At 44.0% G+C, this 15,807-nt stretch overlaps 1 protein-coding gene across 22 annotated transcripts in view; it reads left to right on the forward strand.

Annotated features, from left to right (window-relative positions):
* Tenm4 (teneurin transmembrane protein 4) overlaps window positions 1-15,807 on the forward strand; it is a 2,842,490-nt gene that overhangs the window by 2,726,212 nt on the left and 100,471 nt on the right. For 19 of the 22 annotated variants that reach the window (XM_048789141.1, XM_048789145.1, XM_048789157.1 and 16 more), the window contains 2 exons: window positions 5,607-5,792; window positions 13,206-13,232. In XM_048789141.1, the coding sequence (XP_048645098.1) occupies window positions 5,607-5,792; window positions 13,206-13,232 (213 nt within the window). The remainder of the gene's footprint in view (window positions 1-5,606; window positions 5,793-13,205; window positions 13,233-15,807) is intronic. The other 3 variants (XM_048789154.1, XM_048789155.1, XM_048789159.1) reach the window with 1 other exon arrangement.

Consider the following 15,807-nt stretch of genomic DNA (forward strand, 5'->3'; position numbering starts at 1 on the left):
CTTCCCTCACCTCCCACCCCCCCCCAAAAAAAAAAGAAAGAAGGAAGGAAAAAGAAAAGAGCTAATGTGATCTTGAGTCTAACTGGCTCATCTCCAAGACGCTGTTATAGTTCAGGCAAGGAATGAGAAATTTAGGACAGTTGGAGATTATCACCTGATTTCAAGAAAAATATCATCCTACAAATACAAATGGCTTCTACCTAGCTTTTAATAGTCTTGACTAATGGTGCCAGCCAGGTGACCAGAACAAGAGCTTCATACCCAAATATTGAGGTTACTATTAGAAAAGCAAATATTTGGCTCATCCGGAAGCTGATCCTTTGTTAGAGAGCATGGAGCTCTGCTGATACAGTATGTCTTAGGCTTCATCAACCAGTCATATATGCAATATAGTTTACATAAAGCTTCTTACACATACCTCTTCCTTTAATTATCACCATCCACCCTATAGGAGGGAGATAATTATTACTCTCTCAATTTAAGGAGTGAAGAATTATAGCTCAGAGAGATTAAGTAATTTTCCCAAGAACCCATAGCAGGGAAACTAGGGAGTCAGTCTACCCTACAGCCTGTATACTCCCTACTACCTCCACAGATACCTGCCAGGCCCCAGACCTTCAGCATTCAATCAGAAAGCTTGGATTTTGATCATATGAAAGTCAGCCGGCAATTATCAAATGTTCTTGTATTGGATGTGTTTCCAAAGTCAGAATTCGCATCTGATCTTCAGCCTTCAATCTAGCCTACTTATCACTGCTTCTCATTTCCATTTTTTATAAAAACGTGTCTGTGAAATTTATTATATTCTGATCACACACCAGGTACTAGGCTAGACTCTTCACTTTGGCTCACACTTGCTCATGTAGTTCGGTAGATTTAGGTCATGTTCATCTGTCATGTCAGACCTAAACTCCTTAAGGTCGTCCCCACTTGTATCCTCAGTGCCAAGCAAGTCCTGCAACAACCCTCTAGAGTGAGCCATGTCGTCTCAGTTTACAAAGAAGGAAACATGAGACTTAGGAACTGCAACCCAAATTTCACCAAGGCCCATTTCTATGATGTAAAAGGCATATGAGCTGTCAAAGCACATTCTGTAACATCATCCTGTTTGGATCTCACCAACTACTCTGTGAAGTTACATCTGCTTTAATGTCAAAGCAGAATCTGAGAAGGCAAAAATAGAGCTATTCCTTTATTTCAGGAACAAAAATAATAAATCAAAGTATTTGGGAGAAGAAATAACAAATAGGGACTAAACCTGAGGACAGATGATAAAGTAGCAGCATAGGTTTCTGCTCCCATCATGTGTCAGTGGGTCTCTTCCACTCAAACTGGCCCCTCTGCAAAGGAGAACCCGAGCACTCCCAGGCTGTGTTACCATCAGTTAGCACCCCATAAACATCAAGGTCGCCGGTTCAGGCCCCTTCCATTAAAATGTGTAAGAGCTCACAACCCAGCTTGTAAAGGGCTGTTGGAGGGTGCCCAGCCACCAAGCAGCTTTAGCTTCGGGCCAGGAAAGCATGTCTAGTGTCAACTAGCAAGGAAATGGAATGTTTGGATGATCAGACCCACAGTCTCCAGACGCAAAGAATGAGATCAAGTGTCTGGGAAACTCCGTGTGGAGGATCCCATTTCATCGCATATATATCCAGGGTCTAACTGGATGTAACAAAAAAAGAGGCAGCGAGGCCAGAAGTGGGTGGGAGGAATCTGCTGGAATAAACCAGGAGTTTCCCCTAAAGAAAAGCCTCCCTGGAAGATATAGGATATAGTTGATGTTGTTTTTTTTTTTTTCCTTATTCTGAGGCTGTTTTCTTATTTGTAGAATGCCTGTCTTGCAATTCTGTGTTGCTTGAGGATGGTCAAAACAAGGAGAACGCTCAGACACCCACATGACCTTGTAGAATGTCCTTCTCCCATCTGGGTCTTGGTATCCTCACCTCTAAGAAGGATAGCAGCCAAATGTTCTCATAACATCCTCATGATATTTAAGTGAGAAATTGTATGTGAAATATGCTTCTTAAACTGTAAAATGTGATCTAAGTGTTAACTAAGCCAAAAGTGGCCTTCCCACACATTACCTCATTTGATCCAACACCAAGTCTGTAAAATCTGTGAAGTGGGAATTATTGTCCCCATTTTATAGAAATAGAAGTTGAAGGTTTCATGGATTGCATAACATGCAACTTACAGATTATTCAGCCAATCAGTGGCAAAGACATGGGTAGACTCCAGATCTGTGGTTTTAATCCATTGCATATATGCCAAATGGTAGAGATAATGGCTATAGGTTATTGGGATGGCTACAGATTATTTGGATAATCTTTGGAATGCCAATATCAGTTTGTGGTTTATTTGGACAAAGACCTCCTGGGAGACAGATTGTGTCTACTGACCTCTGTATTCGAGCACAAGGTACAGGCTCTGGCACTAGTAGACATGTGTGGAAGATTATTAGAAGGATAAATAAGTCAGTATGAATTTATTGAGACCTATTATATATCAGATACCAGGTGCCCTCTGAAATGGGTGCTGTCATCGTCCCTCCCCATTTTATGGAGGAATCAAATGAGGCTAAGAACCATAGAGTAGGAGGTCAGGTAGCTGGCTGAACTGAGATTTGGAATTATATCTGATTGCAAGTCTTACTCTCCTTTGTCCACACTACCTCTAGATTAATTAGCAAAGGAATGTTGTAAGGTCTTCCCTCCATATCCACAGGTTCTGTATCCATTCAACCAACTATAGGTTGAAAATATTCCAAAAAATTTTTTTCATCTGTACTGAACTGATTTTTCTCATTATTATTCCCTAAGTAATATAATCTGACAACTATTTACATAGCACTTATATCGTATTAGACATGATAAATAATCTAGAGATGACTTAAATATACAGGAGGATAATAAAGGTTAAATACACATACTTTGCCATTTTATAAAACGGACTTGAGAATCCATGGATTGGGTATTCAAGGGGGTCCTGAAATTAATCCCCCATGGATATTGAGGCTCACGGGGCAGCTATGCCTGTTAGGTAAGACCTGATATCCCACAGGTAAGTCCAGGGCAAGGCCTACCTCTTCTGTTCTTGGTCCCCATCAACTCCATATACCCTGCTGCCTAAAAACATGTCCACTTTGGCACCAGCAGCCTGTCCCTCTCCTGGCTTGGTGAATAGAAGTACTGTTTGCTGTTTACTTTCACACCATAAACTACCATTGGGAAAAGTGCTGAGTAAACCCAAGCAAAGCCCAAGTTGATCTTCTCCCCGGGGCTCTTGGGAAAGCTCCAGCCCTGAACCTAGACCCAGCCTCCAGAGTCATCAGGAGGTCATTGTCCTTCAGTGGTATGCAGAAAAGGTGGGAGTTTCAGGGATGGGATCTAGGGAGGCCTGAGGACTGGAGATTGTCATTATTTATCTCTAGGAAAGGCTACGATGTTGTCTACACTTGATCTCAGCCAAGAGGCTGAGAAGTATTGCCTAAAACATTGTCTGAAAGGAGCTTGAACAACATCCTAGATGGGCTGCCGGGAGTAGTAATACTTGGCTCCACAGCCCCATCCTGGCATGGTACATTTTCTGGTGGACAGGTCATTTGGGAAAGGTAGACCTGGCTGGACTTTCAGCCAGGTTGAGCAGTGTGTATACAAATTATTTTTCATCCTCATGTGCCTGTCTCTCTGGGCAATAAAACTTAATTAGGGCTCTATTCTGTGCCAGGACTTGTGCTCGGTACCAGGGATAAAGGTGATCCGAGGAAGGAGAACCTAGTCCAAGGCTGTTCCTGGTCTGACAATGAGACAGACACAAAAACAAAGAATCACTCTAATGTGTAATATGGGATGAGAAGGAGCAAGAGAATAATCACAGGTTGACTCCCAGGTGACTTCTTGTCACCTGTGACAGGTGAGCCAAGCCTTTGGGGTAGAATTATATTATGTAACACAGTGAGTAATTGTATCATAGACTCCCACAAACTTAAAGCCTGGAATCTTAAAAACCATCAGGCAGGTTACCCCCTGAAATAGATGAGGAAACTGATACCCAAACAGAAGTGACCTTCTCAGCAGATTAGTGGCCGAGCAGGCATGGATTTCACAAACCTCTTTGGACTCCCAGTCTTCAGGAAACCTTTCTTGAGTTAATCAACCATTACTGTGATCTTTTGTATTGTGCACCTCACTTAGTGCTCACTGCAGCTTGGCTTGGTCATCAGGGGGCTGACCACAGTATCACATAGCACTTGTTCCCCTGGGCCAGAAGTTGTGGCTCAGTGAAGTCAAAGGACCTGCACATAGTCACACAGCTCAGAAGCTCCTGAGCCTGGCATAGAATCCAGTTCTTTGGCTCCAATTCAGAGCTGTCTCTGTCCCTCCTCCAGCAGCCTCCCTCTTTTCTGGGCAGATGAGAAATCAGATGTGTAGGAAGTACCTCCATTTTGCTTGCATAAGGACACACCATAAAGAGCAACTCTAACTGCATTTATTTTTAATTTTGCAAACATTTTATCCATTGTCTTCAGGTTAATAATGAAGGTCTGAGCCTCTGAGATCTAATTTTGTTTTCTTTCCTTTTTCAAAAGCAGCTAAAACATTAGCAGTTTCTACACCAGCAGTGTCACTTGGAAGGGAGTAATGGGCAAAGGCAACTTAACACAGATGCCAGTTCACTTAGTTTAAAAGGAATTTAAAGTGTCAGGATTCTCACATGAATGTGAAGACTATTGGGCCACGAAGCATCCGGGTCTCCATCAGAGCCCTAGCAGAGCGCATCCATGGACACAGTTGCTCAGCCTATTTCCTAAAGAGCACTTATGTTTTGGAAGCCTTCACGACCTCTGCCTGCAAGAAGCATGAAGTAGTTGCTGGCCAGAAGCCCGAGGGGCTTGTGAATCAGGCCCCGTGTGCTCTGCCCCACTGCACAGACAGGCCTTTGTGAAGGAACAGGCGGCTCCACTCTGGCCCTGAAGTGCTCCCCCCACCCCGCCAGCTGTTTGCTTTGGGTCTAAAAGCCCATTTAGATGGAGCTTGGAGTTAGGGGGAGGAAGCAGCAAGCCAAGGACAGAGAATAAACTGCAGGTTTTGGACAACAACCCAGAGTATGCCCATGGAGTGGAGGATCCAGCCTCCCCTCACCCCCACTTCAGTTAGAGTCAGAGCTGCTGTGAAACGCAGGCCCCAGAACTCTTCACATGCCCCAGCCAGACCCACAAGCTCTTTACTTGGTGACCGGGACTCCTCCTCACTTTGTTTTCACACATAACCAGTTTTTAATTAAATTTGACTTTTTCTCACATCTGTTCACAAGGCCAGTCCCCCTTGGAAGTGGCAAGCACAAAGGCGGAGACTGGCTGGCAGCAGGAAAAGCAAATAGAGCAGAGCCCTCTGTCCCTCCTGTCCTGGTGGGGAAACACCGCAGGGCAGGCTTCGGCCCAGGGCATTGTTGTGGTCCTGAGGCCATTGTCCATGGAGATTAGTCTCCCAAGCCTCTGGAATCCTGATCACTCCCAGAAGCCTAGTAGGTAACCAAGTGTGATCCTGTCCCCAGCAGTGACTTGCTCAGTAGTTGTTTCTTTCTCTCCTCCTCCCGCCTTCTGCCTACAGAGATCTGTGCTGCCGACTGTGGTGGCCATGGCGTCTGCGTGGGGGGCACCTGTCGCTGCGAGGATGGCTGGATGGGGGCAGCGTGTGACCAGCGAGCCTGCCACCCGCGCTGTGCCGAGCATGGGACCTGCCGCGACGGCAAGTGCGAGTGCAGTCCTGGGTGGAACGGCGAGCACTGCACCATCGGTACGGCGCCCAGGATACCTGGTCTGGGTCTGCAGGACACCTTTGTCTGTGGGGTCACTAGCCTGGGTCCCCATTGCATGTGGGAAGGGGTCAAAAGTCCTTTCATCTGATGACATTATGACTGGCTTTTCCTAGATGTCAATTGGATTTAAATTCACAATGTGGTGTTTTCAACCTTAGTCTTCCCAGTTTATATTTCCCAGGTCCCACTTAGCTGGTTAGCACACCTTGCTGTTTAGCCATTTCCAGGTGAAAGGCTCAGTTTCCTCACCTGTGGGATGGGGAGAAGATGCAGGTAAAGAGCTTCGCACAAGCCTGCACGCAGTGGAGCAGTCCATACACATAGCCATGGATATCAGCTTCACTGTCTCTGAGTCTCCACTCTCACTGGCCTCGGAGGCTCCCCAACAGGCCTGGAACCCTGGGGAAGCTCTCCACAGGACCCAGGCCACATCTGCATTTCCCCTCTGCTGCCCTCAGCATCCATCCTGTCTGCATCTGTCTCCTTTCTCCTCTCTTGGGGTCTCCTCAGCACCCGCCCCCACTGCAGCAGCACTGTTAGCAGCTTAAAAAACAAGCTCATCTCCCCGTTGCCTTTCCTCTCTCTGCCTTTCCTGCTGGTTTTGTTGATTTTAAACACAGCCAGACGTTTTGCTTGGTTTATTATCCTGGAATGAACACTCACCAAAAGCTCTTTATTGAATCAACTGGTTTGTGTGTGTTTTAACTTCTTCCCCTTCCATTTTTTTTCAAAAGGAAGGGTCTGTAATCAGATGGTGAGCACGTGGCTTGAGAAAGCAGGATTCCAGGTGCTTCTCCAGCTTGGAGGAGACCTCTTGGGTCTCAGAGAAACTCTTAAGCTTTCAAGGGACAAAGAATTTTAAGCAAAAGGAGCTAACTCTTCTCTTTTAGGGTTTTCTGTTTTGTTTTGTTTTGCCATTCCTTCATACCCTTGGTCCTTGCCCCGATGAAATCACTGAGTTAATAAATAGCTATGGAACACCTTACACTTATTAATGTAATAATAATGGCTTCTAATTTTCAAATATGTACACTGTGTCAAGCATTGTGCTAAAGATTTTAACTGTATTACTTTATACTCCTTACAAAGTGAAGAAGTATGGATTATTTCCTCTGTTTCAGGACCTGAGTCTAAAGGTCATGTATCTTTTAAAGAGGTAGATCAGGAATTTGCAGCTTGATTTCCTCCTCAGCAGCTGTTTGAAATTCTTGCACCACAAAGGCCAGGTTTTCCATGATAGCATCCAGCGCATGTCCTTCCCAAGGCTGTGCCTTCTTCTTATTTCAGTGCACTGGAATCCCTCACCTAATCTGCCCCAGCCCTCACTCCTCCACAGTGGCAGCAGTCTTCCTGCTCTTCCACAGCCAAAGATAGCATGTCATCTCACTGTCCACTCCTTGATGGCTTTTTGTGTTAATGTCCTGGAAACCCCTTAATGAGATATGGCCCTAGTCCCCCCCCCACACCCGGGGCCCTCTTCTTTAAACTCCGCTTCCCACTCTCTTCTGCCTTTCTGCATGACAGAGGTCAGTCTGACATTTCAGTCTCACAGCCCAGAAGATGGCCCATTCTGTTCAAAAAGAAATCAGAGCCCAAGGATAGCGTATTCTGTTTTCTATCACTTGCTTACAGAATCCTCCGCTTGCCTTTCCAATCTCCAAAAAGTTTATAAATGTTAGACTTTTATAAGATAAAACATCTCAGCTCAGTCCAATAACTAGGGACTGAGGGAAATTCTCCCTTAGTCCAGTCACACATGATTCATGGCAGGCCTCGTGGGCAGGCTGTGCTACATCAAATGGCTTGTGGATATTCATCAGCCTGGCTTTAAGAAGGTCCCATTTATTTTGATGCCAAGAAGTCAAACTGTCCTCTCTACCTCCCTTGCTCACCCTGTTGTCACTCTTTAAGAACAGATTCCTCTTCAGAGTTGCAGATGTTTTTTTCCCCTCCAGATAAGAAATACATCAAGGTAAATGTGCATGATAGAAGAGGAAGGTTGACAGTCCTAAATACCAGAAAAATGTCATAGGACATTGGAGAAGTAATGGACTAGTCACAGTGGCGCAGATGAAAGGACTTTGGCTCAGAATTCTATTACCCTTCATTGTGTGGTGGGCATTTTCTTTGTCCTTGTCTGATTTTCCTGCATGGCAGCCTTCTCTCTGTGGGTCTGTGCCGTGGCCACCTGCATCCCCATGGGAAACCCAACACCCTGGTGCTGGAGGAACACTTCAGTGACCTTGCAGGATATAAGGGATGGGGAGAAATTCAGAGAAACAGTAGTGGGTGCCTTCCTTTTCCTGTTGAGATAGAAATGAGAAGAACGCTCTTTTAATCTTTGATGGTAACGAGGACTATTTTCTTATGTTTCCAAGAAAATTCACTCATGCAAGGGTGATTTAAGAAAAGAAAAAAATCTGCTGATGTGAAAAGTTAGAATTTTAAAGTGTTAAATGTTTTCTCATTATCAGATTTCATTATTATGCAATGGGTCATTATCATGCAGCAAGTTCCAATGCTGCAATATAGTCATAGTTTTTACCCATACCAGAGAACTAGGACATTGGTTCAGAGTCCTCCATGCAATGGAAGAAGAAGAGTGGAGGGTCTCTTTACGCACTGCTGCCCTCCATGAACAGGAAGAATGACCCGATTACCTTACAGCAGGAATGAAGAACTCAAAAGAAAAAGATGAAGCTGGGCTCCCTATGACCAATCCCCAGCCTGAGAAGCTTTTTACCCCAATGACATTTCCCAGAGCAGATTATTACAGTAGGAATTAAATATCTGCTTGATTTTTCTCAGAAGAGGTTGGTTTTCATAATAAGAGAGAACTTGATAGTGGCATCATCTTTAATGACAGATTTTAGGTGGGGTTTGTTTTTTGTTGTTGTTGTTGTTTTTTCAAACAGCAAGAACGTTCACACTGAAACCTAATGCCTTGTGTTAGGGATTACTGTCTATTTGCATCTGGAAGAAAGGTCTTTGGTGAAAGCACTGTGGGAAAACCACATGGTGGCTTAGGGCTCAGTTTCTCTCCCAGTGCAGGTGCATCACAGAATGGGGTGGCCACAGGCATGTCCAGGGGTGAGGAATGCCAGCCCTCTCCACCACCCACAGAACTGCACACCCATCAGTCTGAACCCATTCACCTGCTCCTAAAAATATCCCATGAAGAAAAAGCCATTCTAAGCCATCCTTTGTTTTTGCTCTTGCTTACTTGACACTAGTAACCCACTGGTACACATGGGACCCAGTTTTCCAAGTAGAGAAGTTAAGGTAAGAAGGATTGATTCGGGTCTATCTGTCAAGTATATGGTCAACACAGAGTCATCAAAAACATGTTTTTGGATGTCTTTTCCAGAAATTTTATTGGTCCCTTATGTCTGGGGCTTGACCTCTGATTTCCTTAGCAAAACCTGGCACTCATGGTTAAATTTAAGAAGGTGTTTAATTTTTCCTATTTCTTTGAAGACACTGCTAACATTTTGGATCAATCCTGTGATGATTACTTTACTCACCTCCATGCCCCTCATCTATGAAGTCTCAAAACACGTGTGGGAAGTGCCAGCTTCTGATTACATTTATAGAATTCCAACCTTGACCCCAAAGCTGTGATTGTTCAAGATGCCAGATATCCAGAATTATTTCCTCAACTTCAGGAGAGCTATCCAAATCACATAAAACCTAATTCTTAAACATAAGCCTCCTCTGGGAGTAAAGATCAAAATAAAACTCTGATGATGCAATTACTTGAGTGAGCACAACCAGACTTCACCTTGAAGGGAAATTATAGAGAAGGCCACAGAATCTTTGGCAGCACTCATCCACTTTGGAGTGGTAGCTTTCAGGCTTCTTTTTTGTAATCAGACAATCCTTAACCAAGAGCTCACAAGTTGTTCCCAGGGATTTAGCCTGTGTGATAGCCCTGTGCTTATCCTTCCTCAGAAGCATCTCCTTGCAGCAGTACCTGTGATCCTACAGGACAGATGCTGACAAGAAGAGAAAAGGAACGTGCTACTCTCAGAGGGAAAGTGTGATTGCCAATGGTTCTGGAGAGCTCAGCATCCACATGGTAGGGCTGGGAATCAAGGAAAGCTACTGGGCTCTTTGGGTTCCTCTCAGGGTGGCACCATTCACCACTTTTTCACCAGTCCTTTATCCAAAGAAAGAAGAGCATGAATGTGTCTAAGATCTTAACAAGAACATCTCCTGGGTGGCCTGTCATCACCTGAAAGAAGATCAGATGATTGTAACCTGTATGCACCACCTGCTGTGTTGATCTCTGTTTCATCTGGCCTGACACGGACAAGTGATGCAACTATTAGAGTTGACCAGAGGCTCCTGGATCGTAAGAATGGAACAGCCACTTTCATGTTCTCCACAACCTTTGACAAGAGCCCTGAAGCTTCTTGGAATTGTCCTGAAAGAAAGTCTTGGAAACCTCTGTTGGTACAGAAGAGTCATGTGGGTTGTCTTAGAGATGCCAGTGACCTAGGCCTCCCAGATCAACCTCATGCCAGAGGTTCACAGTCTTTATAATACATAAGTTGTGTGTCCCCACTATCTCCAGTTTCTTGCCTAGAGAGAAGAAGATGGTAGGAACCTACAAAACATGCCTGCAATGACCAAAAAATAAGTATGACCCATGAGAAAAATGACTCTACTGCCATCATCTTCATCCTGAAGTCCTAAGAGAAAGATGCAGAGGATTTTGTGAAGTCTTGAATTCACCTCCCAGACTTTGCATCATTTTTTCTAAAAGCTGGTAGGTACTTTAAAATTATGAATTTTAAAAGGATTGTACTCAAGAGCATACGTGTTCGGATTTTCAAGCAATCACAGCGACAGCATGGACTTCTGCATATGTCTTATAAATAAATGACATTGGACTTCAAAGACCCAGTTGTCACTTCCATTTTCAGTAGCCAGAGATAAGAAAAGTCTGTTCCATTCCCAGAAATCTCTTGGTCTTGGTGTTGACTGGCTGTTATCAGCTTTTGGATTCACAGAGTGGCTTGAAGTCTCTTTGTGGCAGAGGAATCCCTTTTGATTTGTGGAGTCAGGGTTTGAAGTTTTGAGTGTTCCTGCTTATCTCCTGAAAAGCTATAATGTTGATTGTAACCTGAGCCTGCCTGTCACTTCCATTGGCTTCTGTTCCTACCTACAGTCTGGAGAAATTAGCAAGCACTTTTTAAAGAATTTAAAAAAGATTTACACTCAAAGGAGAGTTTTATTACTATATAATTTTTGAAAATTAAATGGCATTTGAAGAAAGAGCACTCTCTGAAGTCAGCCCATGGGTTTTGGGAGAATATTCTACAGAGTGGATAGAACCTTCACTGACCACCAGAGCCATGTTACCACCATTAATTTTTGAGACAATCAGGAGTGTTTTCTCTCTGGAGAGCTCCCTCAAAGTGGGTGACACACAGTGGTGTTGTCCTTTGGATCCCAGTGATGGCGTCTCCTCCAAGCTTGCCATCCCTGGGAGGGAACCCTAGGCTCACTTCACCCCTTCTGTAACTGGATTCAGAGTTCTTTTAAGTACTTATGATTAGGACCTTCCAGAAACTCTGGGTTCAGAGTTCTCTTAAGTACTTATGATTAGGACCTTCCAGAAACTCTGCAGATGAAAACTGAGAAAACCACCTGAATCCCCGGTGTTCTTGCTCTTTGAAGGCAAAGCTCCGTGACATCCTGGGAAATGATGTCTAAGAAATTTTAAACTACTTTGCAAAATGTGATGAGTAAGCGCAACTAAAACTAAAGTGACAGATGAACCAAGCATCAAGGAAGTCTTAAGTCTTCCCCTTAGCCAGAGATGCTCCCTAGGCTGTGTTTCATGCGGGCAGTCCTGTGTTTCATTTTCTCATGAGGGTCCTTTCTGCTTGGCATTCCACAGCTTCGTCTATCCACTCCTGCTTGATAAGCCACGCTCCTTCACATTCCCTCCTGATATCCTGCTCTCATGGACTCCATGGCATCTCTAAGAATAAAGGGATGCATGCAGGCCCTGTTCGTTTCCTATTCCCAATTTTCCACTTGGCCATGCACCTCCAGGAACACATCTTGAAACAGCAGCTCATGGACACCTGAACAAAGAACGTATCTCTTTGTCCACCAATCTTTTGAGGCCAATATATCTTGATAAACAGCAACCATCTCTTGTCTAGCCAGAGGACTGAAAAATAGAACTTAATTTTTTTATGAAAAGAGTAATAACATTTTTACAGTATATAGAATACTAGGGCTTCCAGATTAGGTCACGCCACTGCAGTCCAGCCCTATCTTTGGGATTTTTTATTCCTGTGTGAAATTGAGCTGAGGATGGGGTGCAGCCTGGCTGAAGGTATCAAGGGGCTTTAAAGGGGAGAGTGCCATCTGCCTGGCATTTGTGGAAACACATGAAAAGGAGGCACAGAAAGACAGGGAAAGGGAAGCTCCTCAAAGGGCAAGGCAAAATGGATTAATGATTTATGCTGGGACTGGAGAGACAGCCCTGCTCTGAACACACAGGCAGTGGCTTGCTTATATGCATATTGAGTTCACATCAAAGCAATGTTTGACACCCAGCCCCATAACAGGCAAAACCTTAAATGGCCAAGTAATTCTAGGCTTGGACACAGCCCCGCCACTGTAAGACAAAGCACACAGCACTGTATCTTTGGAGTTAGTAAACACTGACTTGTGGTCAGGTTTTCTTTTTCTGGTGTTCCACCATGACATCCATTGATCTACACCTCACATTCTATGGAAGGTGCACAAAGTAGGAATGCATCTTACTTGAACACCAAGCGTTCTGCATTCAAGTACATATGGGCACATGTGTACATGAAAAATTCAAGAATGGCAAACAGACAAGCTAGTGGTATATTTGACCAAAGACTCAACCCACTCTTCCTAGTACATTTCAGAAATGATTCAAATTTTGCATATTTCTAAATCCCAGCTTCTTAGGAACACCTCTGCCTGGACAGCTTGTTCTTAGTATCGCTATTTCCCCTTGGGGGAGGTTGTATGCTGCTCTGGGTAGACAAGGGCAAGTTCTAGTTTTCCATAAACTTGGATGAACCTGACGGAGCAGGAGTGTGGCCACTTTTGCAGCTTCCCATCCTCCTTTCCCCTGTTTTCCTTATTCATGTGTCTTCTTGATCACATTGACAAGTGCCTGGATCCCAGAATGAGCCCATGTTCCTTTGGTCTTTCCTGGAGAATGTGCTTGCTCTCCTTCCTCTCCCCTGTCATCTTATCTTTGGGTTATTTTTCCCCACTCCATGGCAGGGGGACCTCCCCCTGTGTCTCCTTAGCACCTGGCATGGTCATGTGGCAGGCAGTACTGCACTTACTGGGTCCTACCTTAAATGTCCTGTCTTTTATCTCCCAAGCTCACTATCTGGATAGGGTAGTTAAAGGTATGGTCTTCCTTCCTCTATTTTCCTGTTGTCTTGTGTGTGTGTTTGTGATGAGCATAAAAGAAGAAACGTGTATATAAAAATGTATATACACCCCATAAGCATGATGATGTCTAGAGACTGCCACATCCCCAGCTTTGTCACAGAATCCACTGCCCAGCGGGGACGGGTGTTTGGTCGTGAGGTGATTGATATACCTGGAGTGTCATTCTCTGCCTAAGCTGCTCAGATCTGTTTGTGACATCACCACTGTGCTGTTGTCCTTCCCCCCAATACATACACCCTTCACCTATTCCATCCCATCTCATGTCACCCTGCCCATCCCTTATGGCCCCTGGTCCATCAGAATTAAGTTGCTGGGAACCAGCTGGGTGGCCTGAGAGAGGAATAGACCCAAGAGCAAGCTAAGAAACTGTGAGGACCATATGCTCTTGCTGTCATGTTTATTCATCCAGCAGCCACCTAAGGAGCACCTACCGAGTACTAGGTACAGGGGCCAGGCTCTGGGGACAAGGGGAAACAGACTCTGGCCTCAGGGAGTGGGGGATCTATTTGTTTGTTGTTTGTTTTCTTTTTCAGAGAAGACCTGGCTTTGGTAAGTTTTGTCTTTGAAGAATATTCCCTAAAGGCAAAGTAATTCATGACATTTTAAACATTTATGTGAATTTGGTGATGCCTAAATTTCCAAATTGGCCTCACTGCTCTAAGACTATGTCTGAGAATGATCAGGTATGTGATAGGACAATGAGGTCCCCAAGGAGACATATCATGTCATATTAATCTTTTACTCATTAAGCCCTAATTTAGCACCTGTACAAAACATACGAGGACAGGTATTTTGTAGTCTGAGTGTGGGGATTTGAATCCCAGATCCCACACTTGACAAACTAGGTGACCCTGGACGAGTCACTTCACTTGAGTCTTCTCAGGGTTAGCATGAGGGTTGTGAAACAATGAATGTCAAGTGCTTGGTGCATGGGCAGGAATGATGCTTGGTGAACGTGCTATTATGCTATTTTATCATCGTATTCTTATTCTCACCTTTCATTTGGAGGACTTCATTAGCCAGATTAATTTTTTAATTAACAGAAAAAGCAAAATTGTTTTTTAATAAGAGATAACAGCTAATTTAAACTATGTGGAAAGGGTTTGGGAGAATGATAATGGACCCAGGCTTTGCTGGGACATCTTTGCCAGATACAGCACAAGAGCCACTAGGACCCATCAGGTGATAAGAGGCAAGCCTTCTCACCACTCACGTGCTGGCCCTCTACTGACAATAAAATCATTCCAGCAGGAAAGACAGGTGCCTCTGAGCATTTTGAAAACAGATTTGACACATTATTTTCATCAGAGAAATCTTCAGGACGGACAAAATTTAATAATGGAATTATTATTTGATGGAATTTTTCCTACTATGTGAAGTTGTTCTTTTTTTATGAGGCTTGAGGTTTGTGAATGTTTTTAAGAGAACAGATATGATTATACCCATTTGATTGAAAAAGGAAACTGAGGGAGTCATATGACTCCTCCTAAATCACGCCCCAAGAAGTGGTTGAGCCGGGGCTTTGGAGTCTCCAACCCAATCCATGTTTCCAACATTCTACCTCCTACCACCATAAGTCACTGAAAATGTCCCACAATTTCTAACATTTTATCCTTCAAACTATACCTTCCAAGCTGGCATCCTTACAGGGAAGTGGCCTGCATCTTCTCTCAAGCCAACTGTTCTAATCCTTAGTTCCAAAAATACCATCACCAGACCTTTAGTTGGATTAGGTCAGTGAATCATAACTTGCTTTAAAAGACAAATGTTTCTTGGCAAAATCTAGGTCTGAACCAAGCCCCCATCTGGCTGACATTCTGGTATAATGGGTACTAATTCTAAACATGAATTCAGAGACCTATACTACGCAAGGTCAGGACTTGTCTAGAGCACATATTTTGCAGTTCGAAGAAAAGCCCATTTTTGTTCTCTCTTTCCAGTTGCATTGGTAGAGAATATTGGTAGCAATACTCACTCAACAAATATGTTGAACTGAGGTTTGTCCAGCTTCAAAGTAACCACCATTATAAAAAGTTCCCACCATGTGGTTTTTATTAAAAATTCAGTCTTGAATAGTATGAAATTAGAACTTCCCTGAAAATCAGGACCTGAAAATTTTAAGTGAATACTGCCCTAAAGAAAGGGTCCCTACCCTCAGAGTGCCTGAAGTCAACAGAAAAACACAAATACAATTCCAACAAAGTGTGGTGAGAGTTATGATAGGGGACGTGAGGGCCAGAGAAAGAGACCCCCACCAGGTTAGGCAGGGGCCTTGCTGATTGTGGAATTCAAGCTAGATTATAAGAGAGCCACTGAAGATTTTTTTAAAATCAGGATAACACCATTTGTGATTTGGAAGGATCAATCTGGCCCTATTGTAAAAGAAATGGAGGGGAGGGGGGACCAGTGTTTCTAGGGACAAGAAGACCAATTAGCAGATTATTTGCTAGCATCTAGGTAAGAAAAGATGGTGACCTGGTATGGAGAAGTGCATGTCAAGATGAAAAAGTACAAGAGGACCAGAAGGAA

The sequence above is a fragment of the Marmota marmota genome, unplaced genomic scaffold, assembly GCF_001458135.2.
Source record: "Marmota marmota marmota unplaced genomic scaffold, marMar, whole genome shotgun sequence".
NCBI lineage: Eukaryota > Metazoa > Chordata > Mammalia > Rodentia > Sciuridae > Marmota > Marmota marmota.